At 53.7% G+C, this 22,870-nt stretch overlaps 1 protein-coding gene and 1 long non-coding RNA gene across 3 annotated transcripts; one reads left to right on the forward strand and one right to left on the reverse strand.

Moving 5' to 3' along the window:
* Positions 1 to 8,682: 8,682 nt before the first annotated feature.
* On the reverse strand, positions 8,683 to 16,157 carry Ca4 (carbonic anhydrase 4). 2 transcript variants are annotated; one of them, XM_013152331.2, is made up of 9 exons: positions 15,062 to 15,085; positions 14,385 to 14,430; positions 12,219 to 12,272; positions 11,380 to 11,535; positions 10,578 to 10,723; positions 10,389 to 10,472; positions 10,141 to 10,207; positions 9,875 to 10,038; positions 8,683 to 8,994 (listed from the first exon to the last, which is right to left on the reverse strand). In XM_013152331.2, the coding sequence occupies exons 1-9, from the start codon at positions 15,083 to 15,085 to the stop codon at positions 8,803 to 8,805; spliced, it is 933 nt and encodes a 310-aa protein (XP_013007785.2). In that variant the 3' UTR covers positions 8,683 to 8,802. The 2 variants fall into 2 exon arrangements, with proteins under 2 accessions (XP_013007785.2, XP_003469504.2); XM_003469456.5 differs by lacking the exons at positions 14,385 to 14,430; positions 15,062 to 15,085 and adding an exon at positions 16,003 to 16,157.
* Positions 16,158 to 16,226: 69 nt separating this feature from the next.
* LOC134476476 (uncharacterized) lies at positions 16,227 to 20,507 on the forward strand. The gene is made up of 3 exons (XR_010048161.1): positions 16,227 to 16,651; positions 18,067 to 18,331; positions 18,481 to 20,507. It is a non-coding gene; the product is annotated as an uncharacterized LOC134476476 (long non-coding RNA).
* The last annotated feature ends 2,363 nt before the right edge of the window (positions 20,508 to 22,870 follow it).

Genomic DNA, 22,870 nt, shown 5'->3' on the forward strand with positions numbered 1-22,870 from the left:
TGGGACTTCAAAACAAGATGATACTAAATCAGCACTAGCTATTATAATGTCTTGTTTTCTCAAAAATAGCTGTTCTTACCATCCAATCTTCTCTGCCTCATTTCTGTTGAGATCTTTTTCTGTCGTTTGTTGTCAGTTTGTCTTCTTCATTTTGCTTTCTACTCCATTTATTGTGGCCTCTCTGCCACTGTTTCTGGAATCTTGGAATTTTTCTTTTTTAGAATATCCTGCAGTATTCTCTGTAGAGTTGAATTGGTGGTTGCAAATTCCCCTAGTTCCTCTTTATCCTGGGAGCACTTTGTTTTTCCATCAATTTCTAGGGACAGTTGTGCAGGATATATCAATCTTGGCCGGAGGTTATTATCTTTCAAAGCTTGAATTATTTCCCCCCACGCTCTTCGTGATTTGATGGTTTGTGCCAAGAAGTCTGCTATAATTCTGATGGGTGTTCCCTTGTAAGTGATCTGTTTCTTGTCTCTGACGGCTTTTAATATTCTGTTCTTATATTGGATTTCTGAAATTTTGATTATTATATGCCTGGGTGTAGCTCTGTTTGGGTTGTAGGTGGCTGGGGTCCTGTACGCCTCATACATCTGAATATCTTTACCTTTTGCTAAATTAGGGAAATTCTCTTGGATTATTTCTGTGAATAGCTTTTGTAGTCCATTTGTTTATGTCCCTACTTCTTCTTTTATGTTCTTAATTCTTAGGTTATAGATTCTCTTATCATCTTCTAGCCTTTGTATTATTGCTGTTTGTTTTCTTGTTATTTTTAAGGAGTTTTTCATTTCATGCCCACATTACAAATCTGCCCACCAGTTCAGACAAACTATCCTTAGTTTCTTTCAAGCTGTTATGCCAGCTTTCGATAGAATTTTTAGTTTCCTGGTACTCTCTTGCAACCTGCTTCACGAATTCTATGTTTTCTCCATCAAACAATTCTCCCTTTTTTTTCTGTTCTTCCATTCCACCATCTGTTTTTTTCTTGGGCAGTGCTTAGCATTTTTCTAACTATTCTACTTATATCTTGCTTTATTTCATTAAATACTTCACTTTTGAACTCGTCTATGAGGCTCCGGAGATACTGCTTTATGTCTATAGGTGCCGTGTCTGATGTTGCATGTTTTCTTTCCTCATTCTCCTTTGCATTCACCTTTCCTGGATCAGTGTTCTCAGGATTGGGGACTGAGGACCCTTTCTTGTTGCTTCCTCTTCCCATACTTTTTGTTCCTTCCATACAAGCAAATATAGGAGGCCCAGTTTTTTTTTCTCTTTGTCTGTTACAATTTGTTTGAATTGTGCTGGCTAGGTGTTCCCACCCACTGCAGTGTACGAGGGAGACACAGACCTGGGCAACCTCTGCTGGGCCCGCCCTTCCAGGTCAACCTACTGAAGGCTTCATTGCTAGGGTGCACCTCCAGGTGCTGGGACCTGGTTTGGGCTAGCCTACTGGGTCATAGTCAGCTGGGTCACCCAGGCCAGGCAGGCCCCACCAATCCCGCTTGAGAGGGGAATATGCCACTAGAGTTACTGCAGTGTCCTGTTCCAGCAAGTCTGCCAGGTTCCAGTATGTGCTTTGCTGAAGCCTCCTACTCTATGGAAGGGTCCCCGTTCCGCTCACTCACCACAGGTCGATGCAGGGCTCCCTGCCAGTCCTGTTCTCAACTCCATTCACTGATTCCCACTCTCAAAGTTTTCATGCCTCTCTCTCCCTGCCGTGTCGATTTGGACACAGCAGTGGTAGCAGGAAATCCAATCGAGGCTTCCAATGGCATGGGATCCAGCTTCCGTGTTGAGATTTTATCTGATCCTGTTATAGCACCAGGATTGTATTTCCAGTTGGTTTCTCTTAGCTTAGATTATTCCTGGGTTGGCAGGATGTATCTCCCCTTGCTTAGGCCTCCTTGCACTGCCCCATTCCTGGATTCTAAGCGGGGTATCTCAGAGAGCCTCCATAGCTGCTGCTATCTATCCACCATGTTCTCCCAGAAGTCCTCTCTCCCTCTTTTATAAACCCACAGGTCTTCAATCATGGGGCTTCACCCTGATGAACCCAATTCTAATCCAAAAGGTCTGCATCTAACCAAAGGTCTGCATCTAACTGCCATGGCTGGATTACATTCCACCCTCTGAATAGCTCACAGTGGAGATTAAATTTTGACACACAAACCCTTGTGAAACACACTTACCCTATCCCAAACCTAGGTACTCTTCACATTCTCCTAGGGACCCCAGGGGCTCTGTTGATGGGTGCCTTGAAGACTCCAAATCCCTCTGCTTGGATACAGTTTCCTACTTACGGGAACTTAAGTTCCCTTAAGAGAGGTATCTCACAGAGGAAATATCTCACTCACAGAAGAAGCTATCTCACTCAGGAAGTAGACCCAGGCCATTCTGTCCTGTTGCTGGCTAGGGACAGTTCCTGCTGGGGCTTAGCTTGGCTGAGCACAGGAACCCCAGTGTAACCCACCTCAGGACTGGAGGGCCAGATCCCTCTGGGGCCTGAGCATTCGAAAGCAGACTTCCTGAAGAGGACCCCACAAATGGAAAGGACTGTTCAGGCTGTGACAAAACCAGGTCGATTGGGTCAGTCAATGAAGGAAACTTGGTTTAAATAAATCTTAGAAAACCAGGTATTTCTCAACATTGCCCAATGGGAAAGGTAGACATTTAGCCTCAGCCCTGGAAAGTTGCCTGGTAATTCTATTCTTTGTTATCTGTTTTCCTTGTATCTATTCATTCTGCAAGCAATTTGCTGATAGTTAGGGGTGACCCTCCATGCTCTTCCTGGGGCAATCCTGGGAGACAGGACCAGAGGTCAGGGCAGCACTCATAACAAAGCAGCTTTTCCGTTGGGGCTTGGCTGATGTGGGGTTGCCTCACCTCTGACTGACCTGGGATTTCTACACCCAGGCTTCTCTGTAAGAGACAGAGGACTCCCTAATGCGGGACTCCAAAGAGGAACTTTCAGGTCAGCAGCACTTGGTTTAGGGGAAGCAGCAAGAACTGGGAGGGGGGTGGGTGGAGGTGGCTCTTTCTCTCCCTCGGATCCTGCTTCCTCCAAAGAGCACAAAGCCTAATGAGTTGAAGAGAGGGGGTGTAAGTAGTAAGTTCAAATCTTGGCTCCACCATTTGTCAATCGTGTGTCCTGTGCTCTGAAAATGGGGGAAACATGAAATCTCAGAGAAAGTGATTGTGCAGACTGGGATATAAAACACATGGAATCACTTAACTAAGTAATAGCAGCTGTTTCAGGGAGTTCGCTGTCCTAAAGATTGCTGTCAGGCTTAATGAGATAATACACTAAAGTACTGTATCTGGGGAAGAGCAAGGTAGGTGTGCAAACAACTGATAGCTAATTGAGTAAACAACAGATTAAGGGGATGAACCAGTGAAAGAATCAGATGAAAAGTTGGGACAGAAAGGCCAGGCTCCCTCCTGGAATCTGGATCCCACCTCCATCTGGCCTTCCTGTGCTGGGAGCTACCAGATAAGCAGGCTTCTCCCACCTCTGAGGTCCCGCACAATGGAGCCTCTTGTTGGTTTGTAAGTAAAAACCCTGGCACCAGGCCTCTGCTTACCCTACCCAGGACGACACCAGGTGCTGCCTGAGTTTCCATTCTGAGGAAAGGAGCCTCCAGCACAGCCAGGCTGGGGTCCGGCAGAGACCAAGACGTAGCCAGGATCATTAGAAATCAGTGGGGAGGGAATCCACAGACAGCAGAGCCTGCCCCGGGCATTCCCTAGTAACCTCCGCATAGGAGCCTAGGGCTGACCTCTCAAGAGGGGAAATCCCGCGGCCAGATGGTGACCAGTCAGTTCCAGAAAGAGGTGGGCCCATGGGATGGGTGGAGTGGGGGAGGCTCGAGGAGGAGGAAGTGCGCTTCTCTCCTCTCTGTTTCCTTAGGTTGGTGGGATCATGGAACCTTGTAAACAAAACTTTCTAGGGCAGGTAAATCTAAATTTGGAGAAATAACTAGGGATATTTTAGTGTATATTCCATGCAATCTGGGGGATATGCTAAAATGATCATTGGTGGGGCTGGGGATTTAGCTCAGCGGCATAAGTGCCTGCCTTGTAAGCAGGCAGTCTGAGTTGGATCCCTGGTACCGATAAAAAGGGAAAAGACCAAAAAAAAAAGATCATTGGTTTGCTATCTGAACTGCACAGGAACCCAGCTAGCCTGAATCTTAGGAAGATGGTGGCCAGGGACTGGCAGGCCTTGTGCGGGGGAAGCCTAAATCCAGGGTCAGCACAGAGGGCACACTCAGAGGCCCTGCAGCTTCTTGGGAAGGGGAGCAGAAGGGGCTACAGGGAAATGGGCCCCAGAACGGGAGGGTCCCCAAGCGCAAGAAAGCAGCAAGGGCTGGTCCGGGAGGCTTTCCTTCTTTTGGAGCCCAATTCAGCCCTGGTCCCCACCCCCCACCCCGTATAAGAACTGCAGGGCACCCCGGAGCTCAGCGGGTGCCTGCCCGCTCCTCTCCAGTGTTCTGGGGACCCCAGGCAATCAGGTGGGGGCTGCTCCACGGGATACCTCCTTGAGGCTGGGAGGGAGTGGGGGGCGCCCTGGAAGATGTCTGAAAGGCAGCCCCACAAGGGAACTTGGGCCTTCTCTGCCCTTTACCATAGAGGTGAATCACATCACTGCCCAGAGCCCCAGGCTCCATTGGTGGCTCTGTCTGTAGGTCCTGCCTAGCCAAATAATGATGAAAAAATACGGACTTCATCCTCTTGCCCACTCCACTTGCCCAGGTTTTTCTGTTTGTTTGTTTTGCTTATCTGTTTTGTTTTTTGGGGTCAGAGTTTATCTCATGAGGTAGTCCAGGCTGATCCTGAACTCACAGCAGTTCTCCTGCCTCAGCCCCCCACGTGCTGGGATTACAGGTGTGTGCCACCACATCTGGCTTCATATTTTTACAGTAACTTTATGCAGTAAATGCTGACATCACTCCGATTTTACAGATGAGTGAACTGAGGCTCAGGGGAACTAAATTATCAAAGGCATCTACTCAGACTCAGCCCCAGGCTGTGGGACTCTGAAACCCCTGTTCCAGGGTGCTTGTAAACTCTCTCTGCTTCTGCCTCATAGACCTGATTCCCCTGGGCCTGATGTGTGTGCCCTATGGTCAGGAGTCTCAGAGGAAGGACCCAGACTGGGTTTTCTCTTCCTAAATCATTAGTCTGTAGCACAGAAAAAATAATGTTTGTTGAAAGATTAAACCTTGTTCTAAAACATAACCAGGCTCCCTTCCGTGTCCTGCACCCTGCTCCCTCTCCCTGTCCTTTCAAGCCCAGGGCAGCCAGCACTGAGAGTGACCAGTAAGGGCCTCTCGTGTGTGTAATCGTAGCAGGAGGGACTGGCTTGTGACTCATTTCTCTTTTGGTCTCCTCTAGCAGAATCCCCACTCTGCCTGCATGGGCCCTGGAACATCCTCCTTAGCTAGGAGGCCATGCCTTTGTCCCCTATGCAGATAAACAAGCAGCCCCAGGACACTAGGACATGAGTGATGGCAGGTGAGGCACTCAGTTTGAAGGCAGGGCCCAGACCTTGAGTCCGAGGATAATCCAAGGCCAGGAGCGGAGAGCCATGCCTTTGTGTCAGCTTCCTTGTCTCTTCCCACCCAAGGTAGAGGCCCAGGGTTGCCTCTACTCTGCACCCGGCACCATTCACAAGTATTTCTGTACAACCATCCCAAGGTTTTGTGACAGTGCAGTTTACACAGCGCACACGCGCACACACGCACGAACACCCTCCACGCCCAGACTCGGCACCCTTCCTTGGCTTCCACCCCTTCCTCTCCCTCCCATACACAGGCTTAGATCAGAGCCACAGGAAGTCAGGCTGGCAAGTGTGCAAACCGAGAGCCAAGACACGGAAGTTTATCTTCCGAGAGTTGTCTAAACACTCAGAGAGTGTTTTTATCCCCGACTCCACCAGGATGCTAAGTTTAAACCAGGCGCCAGGGAGGTGCCCCTTCGGGGACAGAAAGCAGCAGGAGGAGACCAGGTGGGACAGAGCACTGCGGGCCCCACTCCACCCACCCTGTCCCTGTCCCATCTTCCCTGGATGACTCTGCCCAAGGAGAAAACTGGCCATGGACGCTGAGGACGTGCTGCATGACCACAGGCTCCTCCATCCTTCTGATACTTCTCTGTGCCTCAGTTTCCCCAGCCATGGGGAGGAATTATATCTCTTCAGTGGGATTGTAAGCACACACCCTTACTCCTAGGCATTCAACCATGCGCTTCACGTTCTGGGTCAGGAGCCCATCACAAAAGGGCCCTGTGGCTGCCCTAGAGCTGGAGCCACAGTGAGCTGTGTACTCGAGTGGCTGAGTGTATACCCACAGGCACATAACCAACATGGTCATCTAAGAAGCGAATGAAAGTAAGGCTCTGAGGGTCCCCCTTTGTGACTTCTGGGTGCCACTGGAGCCCTGCACCCACTGAGAGAACTGGCTCAGGCGAGAATTGGCCCAGGCCAATCGGGGTACATTGGACTTAGAGCCATCTCCTCCAGGGATTGGGGCTGTGGTGGGGGTTGGGGGTAGTGCAGAGAAGGTGAATTTATTCTCAGAGGAGGAAGCTCTCTGGGAATACTCAGTGCTCACTGACCTTGGCTTCCAGGGTGTTGGGCAGAGCCTGGGCAGCGCACTGCCTGCTCCTGTGGTAGTTGGCCAGGTGACTTTGCTGGGAGTTGTATGCTGGCAGCACCTGCTCTGCCTCTGGATTGCAGGGAGGGCAGGCAGGACACAGGGAGGTGGCCTGGGCTGTGGACACACCGTGCCGTCTGGCTCTAGCCACCAGGTTTACCTCACCCTGTGAGGAGACAGGGATGGGAAGGGGTGGGGGCGCCTCTCCTGCCTTCCACCCTGCTGGGAGAAGCCAAGGCTTCCCTCTTGCAAAGAGCCAAGATGTCCTGGTTCTGCTGTCCTATCACTCACTGATTGTCACCTTCCATTGCCATTGTTGTCATCGGGGATCAGGGTGGACATGCAGAGGGAGTGGGAAACATGGTTCTAACCTCAGCGTCCCAACTCTGAGGGGAGGGAAGCAGCCCCCCCCCCCGCAGGCTGTGTGGGAACTCAAGGCAAACAGCCCGGGCTGGCCATCTGCACACCCCCTGCAGAACAGGCTGCCTGAGATTGCCATAGCAACCGCAACACCACCCCTCAGCTGCGTGGTCACCAGTGGGGGGTGGACTTATTCTTGGTCACAAATGGAAAAGGGAGAAGGATTGTGAGGAGGGTGAGCAGCGCTTTCCCCCTCCCCCTTAGCTTAGCTGGGGTGGCCAGAGGTATCATGGGGGGAGGTTTAGGGATTCCTTGCCCTAGAACTGACCACAAGGCCTTCTAGGACTCATGCCTTTGGGAGTATGAGGAAGCACACCAAGGCCTCCAGGTATCCCTTTCTGCAGGTCCAAATTCTTTTTTTTTTTTTTTTTTTTGGTACCAGGGATCGAACTCATGACCTCACTTACCAGGCAGGCAGTTATGCCACTGAGCTAAATCCCTGAGCTAAATCCCAAGCCCTAGGTCCAAATTCTTGCCTAGATCATGAAGTCCGAGAGTCTGGGGGCTCTCAGGTGCTGGGGTGCAGGGTCCATCTTGAGCCCTTTATTTTCTTCTCCTCTCATTCTCTGGGAGACCCTTCACTCCCCACCCATCATCTCCTTGTCCCTCCCCTCTCTCCTGGGGCCCAAGAGGGAAAAGCACCACTAGAGACACAATGGCGTGGGGAGGGGTGACCCTTCCAGGATAAGTCCCGATTCCTCTTCCTGTCACATCCCACTTCTGACCCATCAGCAAATCCTGCTCCTGAACCCAGGCCATATCCTGGGAACTGTCCCCTCCTCCGCCTTCACCTCCAATGCCCCTGCCCCACTGTGCAGCTGACTGTGCCCCACGTCTCTGGTGGCCCCAGGGTCCTGTCGTGTCCTACAAGCCCGGGCCAGTCTGTGTCTTCTGCACACAGCTTGGCTGTTCCTCCCTCCCCTCGGAGGAGCCTGTGCCCCTCCAGCCTGGGCACATGGTCTCCAGATGGCCTCTTCCCTGCCTCCCTCAGTGTCCCTGATGCTCCTTTCCTGGCCACTGTGCAAACTGCAGCTGTTCTCCCTGACTTTCTCCACAGTTCTGCCGGCCTTATAATGTCTCGGAGAGCACGTCCCTGTGTGCTGTTTATTTATAGCCCTACCCCCCATGGGTCTGTGCACCCCAGGAGGACAGGCATTTTCCGCTGTTTTCCCCCTGCCACGTCTCCAGTGCTTGGAACACAAATGCTGAAGAAGTACTTGTGCTAACAAACGCACCCCTGGCTCCCCACCCTGCCTGGACCAGGCCACGCCTAGCCCTGCTCTCCCCAGGACAAAGGAGAAGGTGCCGGGCCAGTGCCCAAGTGGGCTCTGCCTGGCCCCCAATATGTGGCCTCTATCCAGTCCCTCCCTCCTGGGCCTCAGTTTCCCCCACAGAAAAGACTGACTAGGTTGGAACCCCTGCTGTCACCATCTGGGCCTCCCATGGGTTGGCTTAGAAGGGAGCGGGGTGGAGACAAGGAGTTCACACAGCAGGGGCAGGCTCTGGCAGGCAGTGCCTGTTTGGGAGAACTCTGCAGGCTCCAAGCCCCTGCCCTGGTACAGGAGGGGTGAAGGGCAGCTGTGGGAAGCATAAACAGACTTTCGAAAGCTTTCTCAAAAAATATACCCGTATTTTAATCATCCAAAGTCCAGCCCGGGAAACATAAAGACTGGAAACCAAGTCCTCTGAGGGCCAAGGTCAGGGAGCACTGTCCAGGAATGAGCCGTCATCAGAGGACGTTGGCCAGCAGGTAGGTGAGTGTGGGTAGCAGCAGGGCAGGCAGGGACACAGGCAGCAGCTGTGCGGGGGCCTGCGAGGTGTACACCAGGCGGTCTCCCAGCTGCTGCAGCGGTCTCACGTTGTCCGTCATCTTCAGTTTCTGCTCCTCATCGTAGTACAGCTTCTGGGAGAAGGCCAGGATCTGGGGAGGGACAGGGCTAGGCAGGCAGGTGGGTAGGAGCAAGAGCAGACCCTCCCTGTCCTGCTGTGACCCTGGGCCGGCTGCCTCCTGCCTCGCCTTTCTGACCTGCATCAGGGAAGTGGGCTCAGAGCCACTACCTTTCAAGGTTGTTATGGAGACTGAAAAAAACAAGGGATGTGAAGTGTGAGCCGGGCAGGGGCTCACTGAGTTTCCCTAACTCAGTTTATAGGGCCTGCAATGCGCTACTCCTGCCATCATCACTCTGAGGGCAGCACAGAAGCTCTCAGATTCAGCACACATTTGCATATCTGGGGGACCCAGCAGGCCCTGTTCCCTGAATATCTGATTGAGTAGGTCTGGGGGCCTGAGGATCAGTATTCTAACAAATTCCCACTGGAGGTACACTGATGCCACCAGTCACTGACCCGAAATGATAGGGCAAGGGCAGGGATATGGGTCCTTCTGGCTCATGGCTCTCTCTTCAGCAACTAGAGTAGTGTAGACTTAGTAACATTTGTTGAATGAATGAATGAACTATTTCCCACGGTTACTAAGCAACTACTGGCCAGCCCCAAGCTCAGGCCCAAGCTTAGATCTCTCCCTAGGACAACAGCTTCCTACATAAATAACCTGGCTGACTCCCCCTGACCGTTCTAGAAGCCTTTTCTGACCACCTCTCCCAATGTCTCCCACCCAGCTCTCCCTGCAGGAAACAGGATATTTTTCTCATCATCTGCTTCCCTTGTAGATATCTGAGGACAGAGCCAGTAGATTTCTGCTCCCCGGGGCTCCCCAACCAAGGAGACCCTTGGGCTAGAAGGAAGCAAGACTTCTGGGGAGCCAGCAGTAGGAGGCTGCACTTTGCTGGGCCCCTGCATACCTGGTCTTTGTGGAGCTGAATGCGCTCCTTGAACACGGTCCAGACAACGGTCTCATCACACGTCGGCGTGGTGAGCGAGCCCTGGTAGCGGAAGTAGTGCTTCAGTTTGTCCTCCAGGGGCAGCAGGTCCGTGAGGCTGCTTGCCTCCATCGTGACGTTCATGCCTGGGGTGGGGGACAGGTTCCCTCACACACCTCACTCTGAGAGCCGCTGCCCTGCCCCTTCCTTTGTGGGGAAGGGCAGCCTCCTCCCCTATCTGGACTCACCGGGCTTGGGGATTTTATCCAGGGCCTCCACCAGGACCCTGAAACCATCATTGTGCTCACTTCCCTCCTGCAATGAGAGGGAAGGTGGCTGTGGAGGGTCCCGGGGAGGTGACTTCCAGCACACTCTGATTTGAAGATGGGCAGGCAGCTTCTGGGATTAGGGCCCTGAGCCCACGCCCAGCACAGGAACAGTCACCCAGGCTCTCTGGGTCCTAGGGAGCTGGGAGACAGGTAGAAGCCCTACCTACCTCCACCAGGAAGGCCAGCACTGCAATCTGGTCTTTAGCGTTCTGGGCCCCACCCTCGATGCCCTTCTGGTGTACTATGTGCATCTGGTAGAAGTAGGCAGGGTGGAGAGAGGCACAGTGAGTGGGCTGGAGCACCCTTCCCACCCCAGGTGAGCGCACACCCAGAGCCCTGCGGAGCAGGGACCTCACCTCCATGGCAAAGCGCTCCCCATCGAGGGCGTGCTCCGAGCCATTGTTTAGGTCCTCAGACCAGTGCAGGTGCAACTGTGTGGCCTGATACAGTGTGGCCAGGCCCCCTCCATTAATGGTGACATCTGGCTCCAGCGACACCATCACTGGGGGACAAAGAAGGAGGCAGAGTCCTTAGGCTGGCCTCCCTGCTAGCCCTCCATGGCCTGGGCTGGGGCAGGGTGGTGCAGCCATGAGGCCTCCCTGACCATCTCACTGACCCCCCTAAGCCTCCCTGCTCCCAGAAGGGCGACTCTTCCCTGATTCCTCCCTCCTTTGACTTGCTCTGCAGTGAGCCCTGGTGCCCCGGGGGTAATGTCCAGACTCCTCAGCCCTGCTGACCTCCTCCCCAGGGCCTTGCTTGGACCCCGCCCCGCAGCACTCTGTGCTCCCCCACTACTACTGCTGCTGCTCTAGTTCCCCGACCCGAGCTGTTTCACGCCTCCGTGCCTTCACTAACTCACCTCCTCCCTTTTTCCTGGAACCTCCCTTCCCCCACCCCAGTCTGCTCTGACGAAATGGTGAAATGGTTGAAGACACAGCTAGAACATCCCTCCTCCACCACGTCCTCCTCCAGGAAGTCCTCTCTGCTTGCCCCACCCTCCCTGATGGGGTTTTCAAGCCATACTTCAGCAAAGGGGGGCTGGGCCTGGCCCACCCTGCCTGTTGGAGCCCTGCCCTCCGTCTTCAGGGGCTCGAGGGTGTCTGCACCAGAAAGAAGCCCATGCCTGCTGGGGTCCTCCAGCACGCACCCCTCACCCACCTGAGTGTCCATTGTTTTGAACAAGCCGACTATGCTTCTTGTCATAGCCGGAGAAGGAGAAGTCCCCCAGGTTGTAGTCCAGCCTGGCCTTGTTGGTGACGATGTCAATGGGAGACTGTTGGCTCTTCTGGCACTCTCCACCCCATTGGGCAGGCCCTGAGCAGGGAGATTGCAGGCTGAGGGTCAGGGGCACTGCAGCCTTCCTCAAGGCCAGGCCCACATACCCGTGAGTGGCAGGGAGTATGTGTGTGTGCGCACATGTGCATATGTGTAGCTGCTTGGCTTTCTGGCCTCCTCCCCACAGACATACAGCGGCCGAGTCAAGATGCTGGGGGCCGGGGCAGCACACTCTGGGGTAGGGTCAGACTCAGGCCGGGCACTTGGGTGGTAACCGGCTGCTCTGGGGGCTGAGAAGGGGGAGGAGCAGTGGCTCCTGGAGGCACCTGGCTTCCTGCACCTGCAGGGCCAGAGCTGGGCAGGAAGAAAGCAGACTGCAGGGAAATTGGTCATCTGAATAACAAATGCCAAGAACCATCTCTCTGCTCGCCCTAAAAAGTCATCGATGGAAGAGAACCAACTCTCCACTGTACTGGGAAAAATGGCAAAATATGTTTCTCTTTCTAATGCTGCTGCTGCAGCTGGTTTATTTCCCAGGCGCCTCCCTCCCAGGGACAGGAGGGGTCTGTGCCGACTCGGTTCCCTGAGCACCAGGAGTGTGTGAAGGGGATAGGAAGGGACAACCAGAGGCTGATTTCACCCTCATCTTTCCCACCCTCCCTCCCTGGGTCTCCTCTACCTGAATGCTCTGCCCTACCTGTCCCCAGGGTGGTGGGACTCACCCAGGCAGTTGTGCTGAGAGTTCTGGACTTGAATCTGGTAGCACCAGTGTGACTCTGAAGCAGAGAGAAGAAGGGAGTAAGGCCTGTGAATGTGGATTGTGTGTGTAGGACTCTTCAGAAAGCATAAGAGGCCAGGCATGGTGGCAGATGCCTATATTCCCCTACTCAGGAAGCTGAGGCAGGAGGATGCCCATGAGTTCTAGGCCAGTGTGGGCTACATAGTGTGACTCTCTCTCTCTCTCTCTCTCTCTCTCTCTCTCTCTCTCTCTCTCCCACACATACACAGATGCAAGCAAGCATGCACAAGAATGCCCACGTTGCCTAGAGTACTGTTCCTCAAGGGGTCCCTCTGTGGCTCCTTCAGCCCTATCCCTGGGGCTGAACATTCCCATGACAATCTGCCTCTCCTTCTCTCCTTCAAACCTGGACCAGGAGGCTCTGCTTCCCTGTCACAGAGGTGCTGGGGGACACAGGCACCCCTCCAGGATGCCCCACTCCTTGCCGTGTTAAGATCGCTCCGTGCGTGGACAGGAGCGCCCACCATCTCTGACAAAAAGGCTGCGCCACACCAATGGAAGCTGCGATGCTGGGCGCAGGAAGGGGAACTGTACAAGGGCAGGGGCACAGGGGGCTCCTGGGCAGCCTCTCTTGCTCTGTGCTCAAGCTTTTCTGCAAATTTAAATCTTCTCTAAAGAACAACAAACACTTACTCCAGCAGGATGAACAAAGTATTTTATCCAGAGCAAGAATTCTGGCTGCACTGCTAAGGAGCTATGGATTTAGGAGCAAAGCTTTTCATCTCTCTGAGCCTCAGTTTTATCATTTGTAAAATGGGAGTAACATGCCCACATGAGAGGCCAGGGATTTAGCTCAGTAGCTTAAGCACTTGCCTGGTAAGTGCAGGGTCATGAGTTCCATCCTGGGTACAAAAAAAAAAAGTGCCCGCATCAGCGGACTGACCGTGGGGAGGATTAAATGAGGGATGCCACGGAGTAAAGTCACACTGACAAGTCCTTTCCTTCCCCCTGCTTCCCTCCCTCTGATGGCCTCCTGTCAGTGAGCAGATGGCCAAAGACAAGGAGGGGCAGGAAGGAGAGACAAGGAGGAGGTGGAAAGAACTCAGGGCTGAGCTGACTCCCAGAGCAGTCTCGGAGGCCTCCGTGCCAGGGGGGAGGGTGCTCTCCACTCATCCCCTCTTGGCTCTGGGCAGGGGAGGGTCGCTGAGGTGGGGACAGGATGAGGAGGGACCATGAGGAGGTCAGGGTCTAAGCGGGGAGAAGGTTCTAGGCTAGGAGAGTATGCACCACTCTGGCCCTCATTGCTTGGCCCCCAAGAATCATTTTGAGTTTTTAAGTTTTCCAGCTCTGGACCAGTGCCCCTGGACCAATGTCCCTCAAGGGCTTTTGTAGAGATGCAATATCTCCCTGAAATGGTGCAGCTCCTGGGAGCTGCTGTACTGGGGTCCACTCTGCAAAAGGCAGTGGCCCTGGCCCATGCAAGTCCCTCCTTGCAGGTGGGCAGAATTCTGAGGCTGGAGTCCAGTCCCTGCCTTCCAGCCTTGCTTGGCCTCTTGCTGAATCTCTGCCATAGAGGTGGTTTGCTTTTCTGAGCTCCTGGCACAGAAAGTGCCACCACTTTCAAGGTTCCTGCCAGACCAGATGGAGGGCTGGTGGTCCTGTGCACCAAGAGGCTCCTTGTGACAGTCATTCTGTGTCCCCAGCACAAAAGGGGCCTCAGTGGGTGTGGGTGAGCCTGCCTTTCCTCATCAGTGCAGCCCCTGGGGAGGCTACTGCAGGAGGAGCCCTGCTCAAACCAGGTCATGGGAGCTAGCTGCGAAGGTCAGGGTGGAACCCCTCACAACTTCCCAGGGGGCCCATCTGCTTCAGGCAGAGCTTTGCATAGGAATGTGCTCTTCCCTGGCTTGGCTCCTGCTCCTCTGCCTCAGCTGTGGTGACCTATGATCTACAGTCTTAATCACAGAGACTTTTGACCTGTTTGGCTGAACAGTGTTGTAACTACCCTCTTCAGCAGGCTGGAGCTGGGAAACACTGGTGAGGAGGCTGAGACCAGCAGTGCTCAGGGCTGTGTTCCTGCAGAGAGCTATGGGGTGCCAGCTCTCCATGAGAGCTGTGGAGAGGTTCCCCCTCAGTTCAAGCCTGTACTCACTCATGGAAGCTCTCAGCACACTGTCTCCAGTCCCTTCCGAGGATACCTGGGAAGGAGAGGAGCTACTCACAGGTCAGGCCCTGCCTTCCTCAAACCATCACCGGTCACCAGCCATTGTCCCCACCTTAACTTACCTACCACCTCCCCCTTCTTGAGAGACTGAAGAAGCTCCTCTCCTGGACCTTGTTCTCCCCACCCTTCACTCCAAGGGAAGAGGGAGACCCTGCACACCAACTCAGCAAAACCTGTGTGTGCCCTGGGCAAAGTCCCAGCACCTCCTGGTCCGGGGGTCTGGGGCTCTGAAGAGGATCCCATATCCTCTCCTCTCCACTCCCAGGCAGATGCTCCAAGGATTTCCCTCTGCAACAGGTCACCCCCCAACCTAAAGTGGCCCAGGGGCTGTGAATGGGTGGAGGAAAACCGATTTTACTCACTAAAAGGGGCGCAGTTTGTAAGACAGACTCAGCGGCAACGATAGAACCTCAAAACCCTCCTGTAGGGAGCATCTGCCATGAGCCAGCCCCACATGTGTACGTGCACACACACACACACACACACACACACACACTCACACACACGCACACACACGCACACACTTTATCTTATTGGAGTTTTTAGAATACCTGGCGTGACAATTACCATGCCTGTACTGTGAGATGACAGTTTAAGTGACTTACCCCGTGCATACAGCTGCAACACATTCGAATTAATTACAATCCTTTCTATTAAATCCAAGCTGCTTAGGAGGTTTCAAACATTTTAATATTCGGTCTTTTTGCTGTTCTTCTCCCCTGGGGACCGGGTGATGTAGGAGTTGCTGAGAAATATTCCTTATCCCTCCAAACAGCCGGCTAAGTTCCTCATGCAAAGCGGCACACACTCTCACCCCTCTCTGGCGCTGAGGGCACCCCGGCTCCTCACTCCACGCCAAGGGCGGAGCATCTGACTTTGGAGGGGAGGTTTGGTCGGTGTGAATCCCAAGAACCATCCCAAGGGTAACTTGGCCAGGTCTTCCGTGAAGGGCTGCGGGGTCACCGAGAAGTTGCCGGCGCTAGAAGCGCCTTTAGCTTCTTATCAAATATTAACACGTGTCTCCTGCCACCTCCCACCTAGCCGAATAATTAAGAGCGCGGTCTCACCATTAATCTTTAAAGGAAAATCACCCTATCCGGAAAGACTGGAAAGACCGGCTGGGCCGGGACCTCTGATATCCGAGTGCCCCCCGCCAGGCTCCCAATGCAGCGCTGGAGGCTAGGGAGCCGGGGGAAGCCTGCAGCCCTTGGGGGCGAAGAACTGAGGGTGGGAATCGGGGGATGCCAGGACCCCAATACACCCAGCACGTAGTCCACGCTGGGGCAGGGGGCACGCAGTACTGAGCCTCGACCACATAGACACGGACAGGCCAAGGGGCACCAGGATGAGCAAAGGCGGTGGCCCGAGGAGCATCCTTATCTCAGCCTCTTGCAGCGGGGCTCCGGCTAGCGCACACGCGCGCACCCCGCACTCCCTGCGGACACGCCTGCGCGCCCCGACGCGTGCACCGCCCAGTCCGCCGGTGCCCCGGCGCCGCTGCCCGCAGGTGTGCAGGGACCCCCGAGGGGCCCTGGGGCGCGCTCACCTGTGTCAGCCCCGGACGCGGCCAGGGCGAGGGCGAGGACAGCAAGCGGCAGCCTCATCGTGCGGGACAGCGCGGACCGCCGAGCCCGGGGTGTCGCACCGAGGGGGGTGCCGCGAGCCTGCCCGCCGGGGTTTTATAGCGGAGCCCCGAAGCGGGGCGCGGCTCCTCCCCCTGGCGGAGCGTCCCCTCCCCGCTCGCCGGTCCGGGCCGGGTCCGAACCGTGCGCTCCCCAGCCGCCCCGCCCAGCCCCGCCGCCTCGGGCCGGTGCCGGGGACCCGCTCCCGCCCCGCATCCCGCCCCCCGTGCCTGGCCCATCTGCGGTCCCGGTTTGGGAAGAGAGAAGCGACGGCGCGAGGCACTGGACCCCCGGGCCGGTGCTCCAGGCGCGCGACTCCCATCATTTTGGCGCCAACTCTGCGCGGGGTCTGCAGGCGGGTCCCGGGGTGGCCCTGGCCGGGTGGGTGGGGTGATCGCCGAGGAGCCGGGGAGTCGAGGGTGCTGAAGCCTGGACCGGTGGCCCGAGGAAGGAAGGGCGGCGCTGGTCTCACGTAGCGGTCGCTGATTCTCGGCGACTCATCCCTCTCCTCCCAGACTGCTCTAAACCGAATTTCCCAGCTGACAGACCCTTCCGGCACAGCAACGCCATCCGGTAGGGGTGGGATGGGGTGCAGGGGTGAGGGGCCAGAAAAGAGAAACGCGGGGCCGGGGATGTAGCCCAGCGGCACAAACCACAAGGTCGTGGGTTCGATTCCCGACACCAAAACGAACAAACAAAAAATAGAGAAATGAATTGCGAAGGGGCTCAGTGGGAGAGAAGCAAAACCATGGTGTCAGAGGCCAGGGGCTGGATCCTGAGGAGGTCCCCGAGACCCGGTGGATAAGATGGAGAGATCAGGATCTAAATGGACCCCTAATTCTCCCATTTATCAGGGTCTCCGCAGAATCCAAGGAAAGGAAATTTTCCCTCTCCTGGCAGGTCGGCTATGATCTCTTGCAGCCCTCGTGAGGTGGGGGCTTCCATGGAAATTTAGCCTGGGAGAGAGGAGGGGGACAGGGAATTGGGCAGCAGACCTGGACTCCCATCAACAGGAAGCCCCATTTTTCTGGTCCAGCCACTTCCTCAATCCGTTGCCAACCTCTCAGCCCCTACCGGCCTTTGAACTGGGTGAGGGACCTCTGGAGGGGTATGAACCCTCCCCCCAAAACAAGCCAGGCAAAGGGCTTCTTCCACTCCCCGCTTCTGGCCCGGGATCACACATCCTCACAGAGCAGCTTTGATCCTACAAGAGAGGCAGGCAGGAGGGCAGGGGGTGTCCACACCAGCCTTAAGTCCCTATTGTCTACACTGCTGTGGAATTTTCAGTCACCAACCAGGGCCCATGACAGCTGGGGGAAAGATTCTGAAACTCCCTTTTCTTGTTTATGGGAGTGGGGCAAGTGGATTTGTTTCACAGAGCTGGAAAAAAAAAGTTCCTCTCAGGACTTAGGGATGGGTAAAGGGAGAAAGTCTAGGTCCCTTAGACTCAAACCAGTCCCCTGACGGCTGGGGGGGAGAATCACCAGAGTTAAGGGGCTCTAGTGGAGTTTGCTGCATGGTGGTCCCTGGAGGAGAGAATTCAAGCGGGCCCCAGGGGTGTCCTTTGAAGCAGGGCCATGCTGGTGGTCCTCTGAGGATGGGGGAAGGGACACAAGCCCTGCAGGGCTGAAGCCAGGGCTGTGGCGGCCAGGGAGTTCTCTCTGAGCCAAGCACCACACTCTGTCCAATCTTCCCAGCTTTATCTCCCAGTCTTGCTCCAGTCCTGGCTGGCCACAAATCAGTCTCCTGCCACCCTGTCCAGGCCACCTGGGGCTAGCTTCCCTGATGGGGGGGGAGGCCTGAGGTCATCAGAGATGTACCCTCACACATACTGGTGATTTATGGGCCCATAAAGCTGCTGGATGGGGCATACTGGATAGGAAAGCCCTGCCCCTAATTCTAGCTGCCTTTCATTTATTTAACCTAGGGCCCTCTCTGTCCTGAACATCATGTCCTGAGTTCAAATCTTTGTTTTCCCTCTGACTCAGGGAAGACCTTGGGCAACTTTCCTATTCCTCGGAATACAACTTCCTCATCTATAAAGCGGGAATAATAATCCCTGCCCTGCTGACTTCTGCCAATAAACAAGTTGCTGGGATCCTGCCATAATGAATCACAATCCTTGAACTCAGAGAACCGGCATCAGCACGATTCCATCCAGAACAGAAGAGGACAGTGAGGAAGGACACCAAAGGGCTTGGGAGTCAGGCAACGTCTTTGGGGTCCCCCTGCCAACTCAGGGATGTCAGCTGGGTGCGTTTCCCCTATCTGTAAGGGGGAAATCTTATCTATAGCCTACCTTTCTCACAGATAGAAGTGAAGATTCAGTGAGCTAAAGGCACGGGCTTGGCACATTGGCGCAAGTGACCATGACTGCTTTCCTCCTCCTCCTCCTTTTTCAGACATGACGTCGAGGAAGAGGTCCCTTATCTTGGTATGAATGCGGCGCCAAGTGAAGGAGCACCCTGGCCTGGACCAAGGGAGAAGCCCTTGCACATCCGGGCCTCTCCTGAACTCTCGAGAGCAAGGAAAGGAGCCTTGTATCCATGGGCCTGAACATGTGAGATTCAAATACAGCCCCTCCTAGGACAGTGACAGACATGAGGTAGAGGCACAGGGAGCTGAGCCCTGTGCGATCCTGGGGTTCAGGAGAAAGTCAGATGCATAGCCCTGAACAGAAACTGCCCTACCTTAAATTCAGAGTAGAACAGGTTTTGGAGCAGGGCCGTGCTGGGTGCCGTCCCAGCCTCAGTGTTCACCCCTCTCCCTCAGGTTCAGGGTCCTGATCAGCAAAATGGGATAAGGAGACAGCACCTCTCCCACGTGGGTATGGTTAGAATTCAACTAGAGGATGCTGGGTACAGGCCTGGTAGAGGTCCAAGCATTTAGTAAGTACTTAACAGAGTTCAGCTGTAGTTAACAGCTGTCAAAGGGACAATGGTGTCACGCCAGGAGTATCCCTGGGGAGAGAGAAACAGCTTCTTACTAGCCAGTGTAGGAAGAAATTTCAGGCTATAGCTGAGTCTTCTAAGACAAGCAGGAGTGGGGTGTAGGTGAGTGGTAGAGCTCTTGCCTAGCATGTGTGAGGCCCTGGGTTTCATTCCCAGCAAGGTAAGAAGAAGAAGAAGAAAAAAAAAGATAGATATTAACTGGGAAAAAAGGGAAGGGAAAGTCATATAGAGGAAATGGAATGAGAAAAGCCATTTTCCCAGGAACTTCCCATTAGAGATAAGGCTAGAGAGGTAGCTGGGGCCCAACAGGTAGGACGTGTGTTTTTGGAGATTACAGTAAAAGTTTGGATTTATGTTTGTTTTGGTCAGAGATGAATAGCAACATGCTAGTTTTCTAGGTGTAGCAAATATCCTCTGAGCAAGTTGCCTAACCCAAGAAAAGGACAGGAGAAGTAGCTGAGGCTCAAGAGGGTAATGCCTTGCCCAAAATGCCCAGCGAAGAGTGCAGAGGTGGGATTTCAACCTCGGTCTCCTGCTAGAACTAAAGCCTGCTCCCGCTGCTCCTCCATACTATCTCTTGTCTTCTGGATACACACACACTTCCCTCCCACTGGGACCCCAGCCCCCGCCCTTCCTTGGCTTCCCCTGCACCCTCAAGTCTTTGCTGATTGGCAGAGAATTCAGGGGAAGGTTTGCAGAAATTCCAGCTTGTGTGTCCCTGGATGTTGAGATTAAATCCACACACAAAGCAAGGTTTAATTAATAGCCTGGTCTCTAAGGCTCCCCAGCCTGGATCCCTGCCATATTCTAGCAAAGACAAGAAAGCTCTTCTCTGCCAAAGAGGCTGCAGGGCTCTGCCCTCCTCTTTCCAGGGACCCCACTCCTCTGACTTTGGAGAATCCTGGGAGGGGGAATTGCAGGTGTGTGGGACCAGCTGGGAGTTCACGGGGCCAGGACAGGAGCTGTCTTCAGAGAAGATGGGGCAGAAACATCTTCCTCCAAACATTTTGAATGACAATAGCAGTAATGAGTGTGGAAAAATCCAGCAAAACAGATGACATGTGTTCTGATCCTGCCCTACAGAAAATTTAGGAATACACCCCCGTGGTTGTTTCCTCCTTGCTCAGCTTAGCCAGCAGGAGGGTGGGATCTGAGCTGCTTTGGGTTCCTGAATGTGTTCCTTTATGTTCTGGCTTCGTGGTGGAGAGACTGCTAAAGAGGGAAAGGAGGGCGATCGGATGGGCAGAAAAAGGAAACGGCACGCAGCAGCCTGGGGTGGCAGGTGGCGTGAGGCAGGTGGCCTGTGAGCCTCTACGAACACTGTGGCAACACTGAGGAAACAAGCTGTTTCCCAGGGGCTGTGTGTGCATGTGACATGTGACCTTCTTTTCCCCCAAGTTACCTATTGCAGAACCTTTGGAAAGAAGAAAAATAAATCACCAAGTTCCTCTCCCAGAGGCAACCATTTTACAACTTGATGTATATGTACATTTTTAGTTTAGAAAGAAAACAGCCTCCTGTCTCGCTTGCATCAGTGCCCCTTTTCAGACTTTATCTATACTCAATGCACTGTTGACATAGGGAGAGTTTAGCGTCCTGCTTTTCAACCATCACGAGTGAGGACAGTGCAAACCTGAGTTCCTGTTACTGCACGGCTGTCACAGCTGTCATCCTGTGGCTCTGCAATAGAGCCAGGTGTGTCACCAGCCTATTTATTTCCTGCTATAAATAACACTGCAGTGGACATCTTCCTGCTAGAAGATCTTGTAGCCCAAAAATGAGTCCCCCAACTCGGTGTCCAAAAATGGGGCAAGACATGTTTTTTTAGAAAAAGCAGCACTGATTTATTTTACCTGTTACCAGGGACACAGTGCAGTTGGAGTTTGCAAAGCTGTGTAACTCGCTTAAAACTTTCACAGACTTTTTGTAGAAAGAGCATTTACAAAGTAAGGGGTTATGGGCGTGGATCAGGAAATGAGAAAATCCTTGGTCCACTAAGGAATGAGGAAGACCTTTATTTCCCTTTGCAGAGGACAGAGAGGTCTCACAGGAATTTACAATCCTTGTCAACTAATTTTAGTACTGTCCTTTGCAAAGCGTAGCAATGGTTAACATATCAATTAGGTCACCCAGGAAGATGGCACATACAGAACAATATGACGGTGCTACAGGTAATTTGGTCATATTGGCAAACATAACACAAACATAACGAAGCTCTTTTTGTTAGTGTATAACAGAAAGGGCCATAATGATGGGGAAGGGAAATCAGGGGTCCCAGTCCCTCTCTCTTCCCAGCTACCATACAAAGCTACCATAAGTACATGAAAGTAATTTTGAGATGGGATAAAGATAAGGTAAAAGGTTTGTGAGGATCCCTTGGAGACCAGCTGGAGAATCCAAGGCTGGCATCCTCATGCTGTGAACACTGTTGTACCTGTAAAGTAGGAGTGTGTGTGTCTGTGTCTGTGTCTGTGTTTTTTGGGTAGATTTGCAGAACAGGGAGAGTATAAGGAAAAATGTGTACGAGGCACCTCCTTTATGACAGATTTGCACAACAGCGCCCTCTGCTGTGTCCCATTTTCCAACAACTGGGGGCACCTTCTACAATTGGAAGTCCTCTGTGTCTGTCCTTCAGTCCACCAGTCCTTAGTGCTTCTTCTCCAGGTGAGAGCAGGGTATCATTGAACAGAATGCATAGTGTCCAGAGGGTTGGAAAACAGGTCTGTAGGCCCATCACATCTCTGGTAGCCAGAACTTTAGCCTCTGCAGGACTTCCTGGACTTCTACATGCTTCCTCTGAAGGGAAAATGAGATAAGCAGTGGACAATCAGGAAGCAAGTCCCATGGAAACCACGGCCCAGCTGCTTCCTTCTCTGGGTGTGGCCCTGGCTTCCCAGAGCCCTGAGAAGGGTTGAAGGCCATATAGCTCCAGCAAGAGGCAGCTCCCTGTGCAGTGTTCCCTGTGCTAGGAATGTGTGAGGGTTAGGAAAGCCAGCCTGCCTCCTTCCTTATGGCAAGGGGAAGGGCAGGCTCCTTCAGGATGACTCCAAAGTCCCCAGCAGGGTAAAGTTCAGTGGAGCCTGTGTTTATAGTTTAGGGGCATGGTTGGCTTCGGGGGGGGGGTAGGGTTTATGCAGCTGAGGAAGGCTGCGTGTAGGAGGCTCCTGTACTTGGTCTTAAAACCACCTTTTTGTCACCGCCTTGAAATTCTTAACTTTTGAACAAGCCCCACATTTTCACTGTGTAGCACATGCTGGGGTGGGGTGGGGTGGGGGCTCTGTCTTCCAGCAGCAGCTCTAGCTTCCCAGGGGCTTTGGGAGCATCTGGGAAATGTGCATCCTAGGCAACAAATTGTGGGCCAGCAGAGCCTTGGCTGCTGCAGCTTCTTTCTCACAGAAAAGGCTGCAAGCATTTTAGTCACCTCCCACGGTGCCAAGCTGCCTCTTCCTCTGCACTTTTGAAGGCATACCCCTGCCCTAGCTGTCTCCAGGAATGTGATGGCTGCATTGGGGCTCGAGGGTGCTGTCTGCTACAGGTCTGTGGTGTGGTCCTATTCCATTGCACCACTGCGAGCTGCACCCCACGTCCAACCTGAGCACCTTGTACCACACTTTGCCCCAGCACTGTCAGGCGGTTCTGGGAGCCAAATGCATACTTTCTTCAGGCTCGATACATCCAGAATGTGTTGGACACACCTGCCCACTTGATGAGTACTTCTCCTAACTGGTCTTTCCTGTCTCTATACTGAGCCTACGGCTCATGGAGTGCACAAGTGCAATCTTGGACTCACATGTATGTGAGGACACCAAGGACCCACATATATGTGGCCACAGAAGTTTGA

The sequence above is a fragment of the Cavia porcellus genome, unplaced genomic scaffold (assembly GCF_034190915.1).
Source record: "Cavia porcellus strain 051 isolate PalLab524CR breed Dunkin Hartley unplaced genomic scaffold, mCavPor4.1 scaffold_6, whole genome shotgun sequence".
Classification (NCBI taxonomy): Eukaryota; Metazoa; Chordata; class Mammalia; order Rodentia; family Caviidae; genus Cavia; species Cavia porcellus.

Excerpts from the sequence above, each read along its gene's own strand:
- Ca4 (XM_013152331.2), bottom strand. The coding sequence starts at position 15,085 with ATGTGTTGCAGCTGTATGCACGGG. Across the intron at positions 12,273-14,384 it reads TGTGCTGAGAGCTTCCATGA|AGTCACACTGGTGCTACCAG; the intron begins GTGAGTACAGGC and ends TCTCTGCTTCAG. Across the intron at positions 10,473-10,577 it reads GGGAGCGCTTTGCCATGGAG|ATGCACATAGTACACCAGAA; the intron begins GTGAGGTCCCTG and ends TACTTCTACCAG.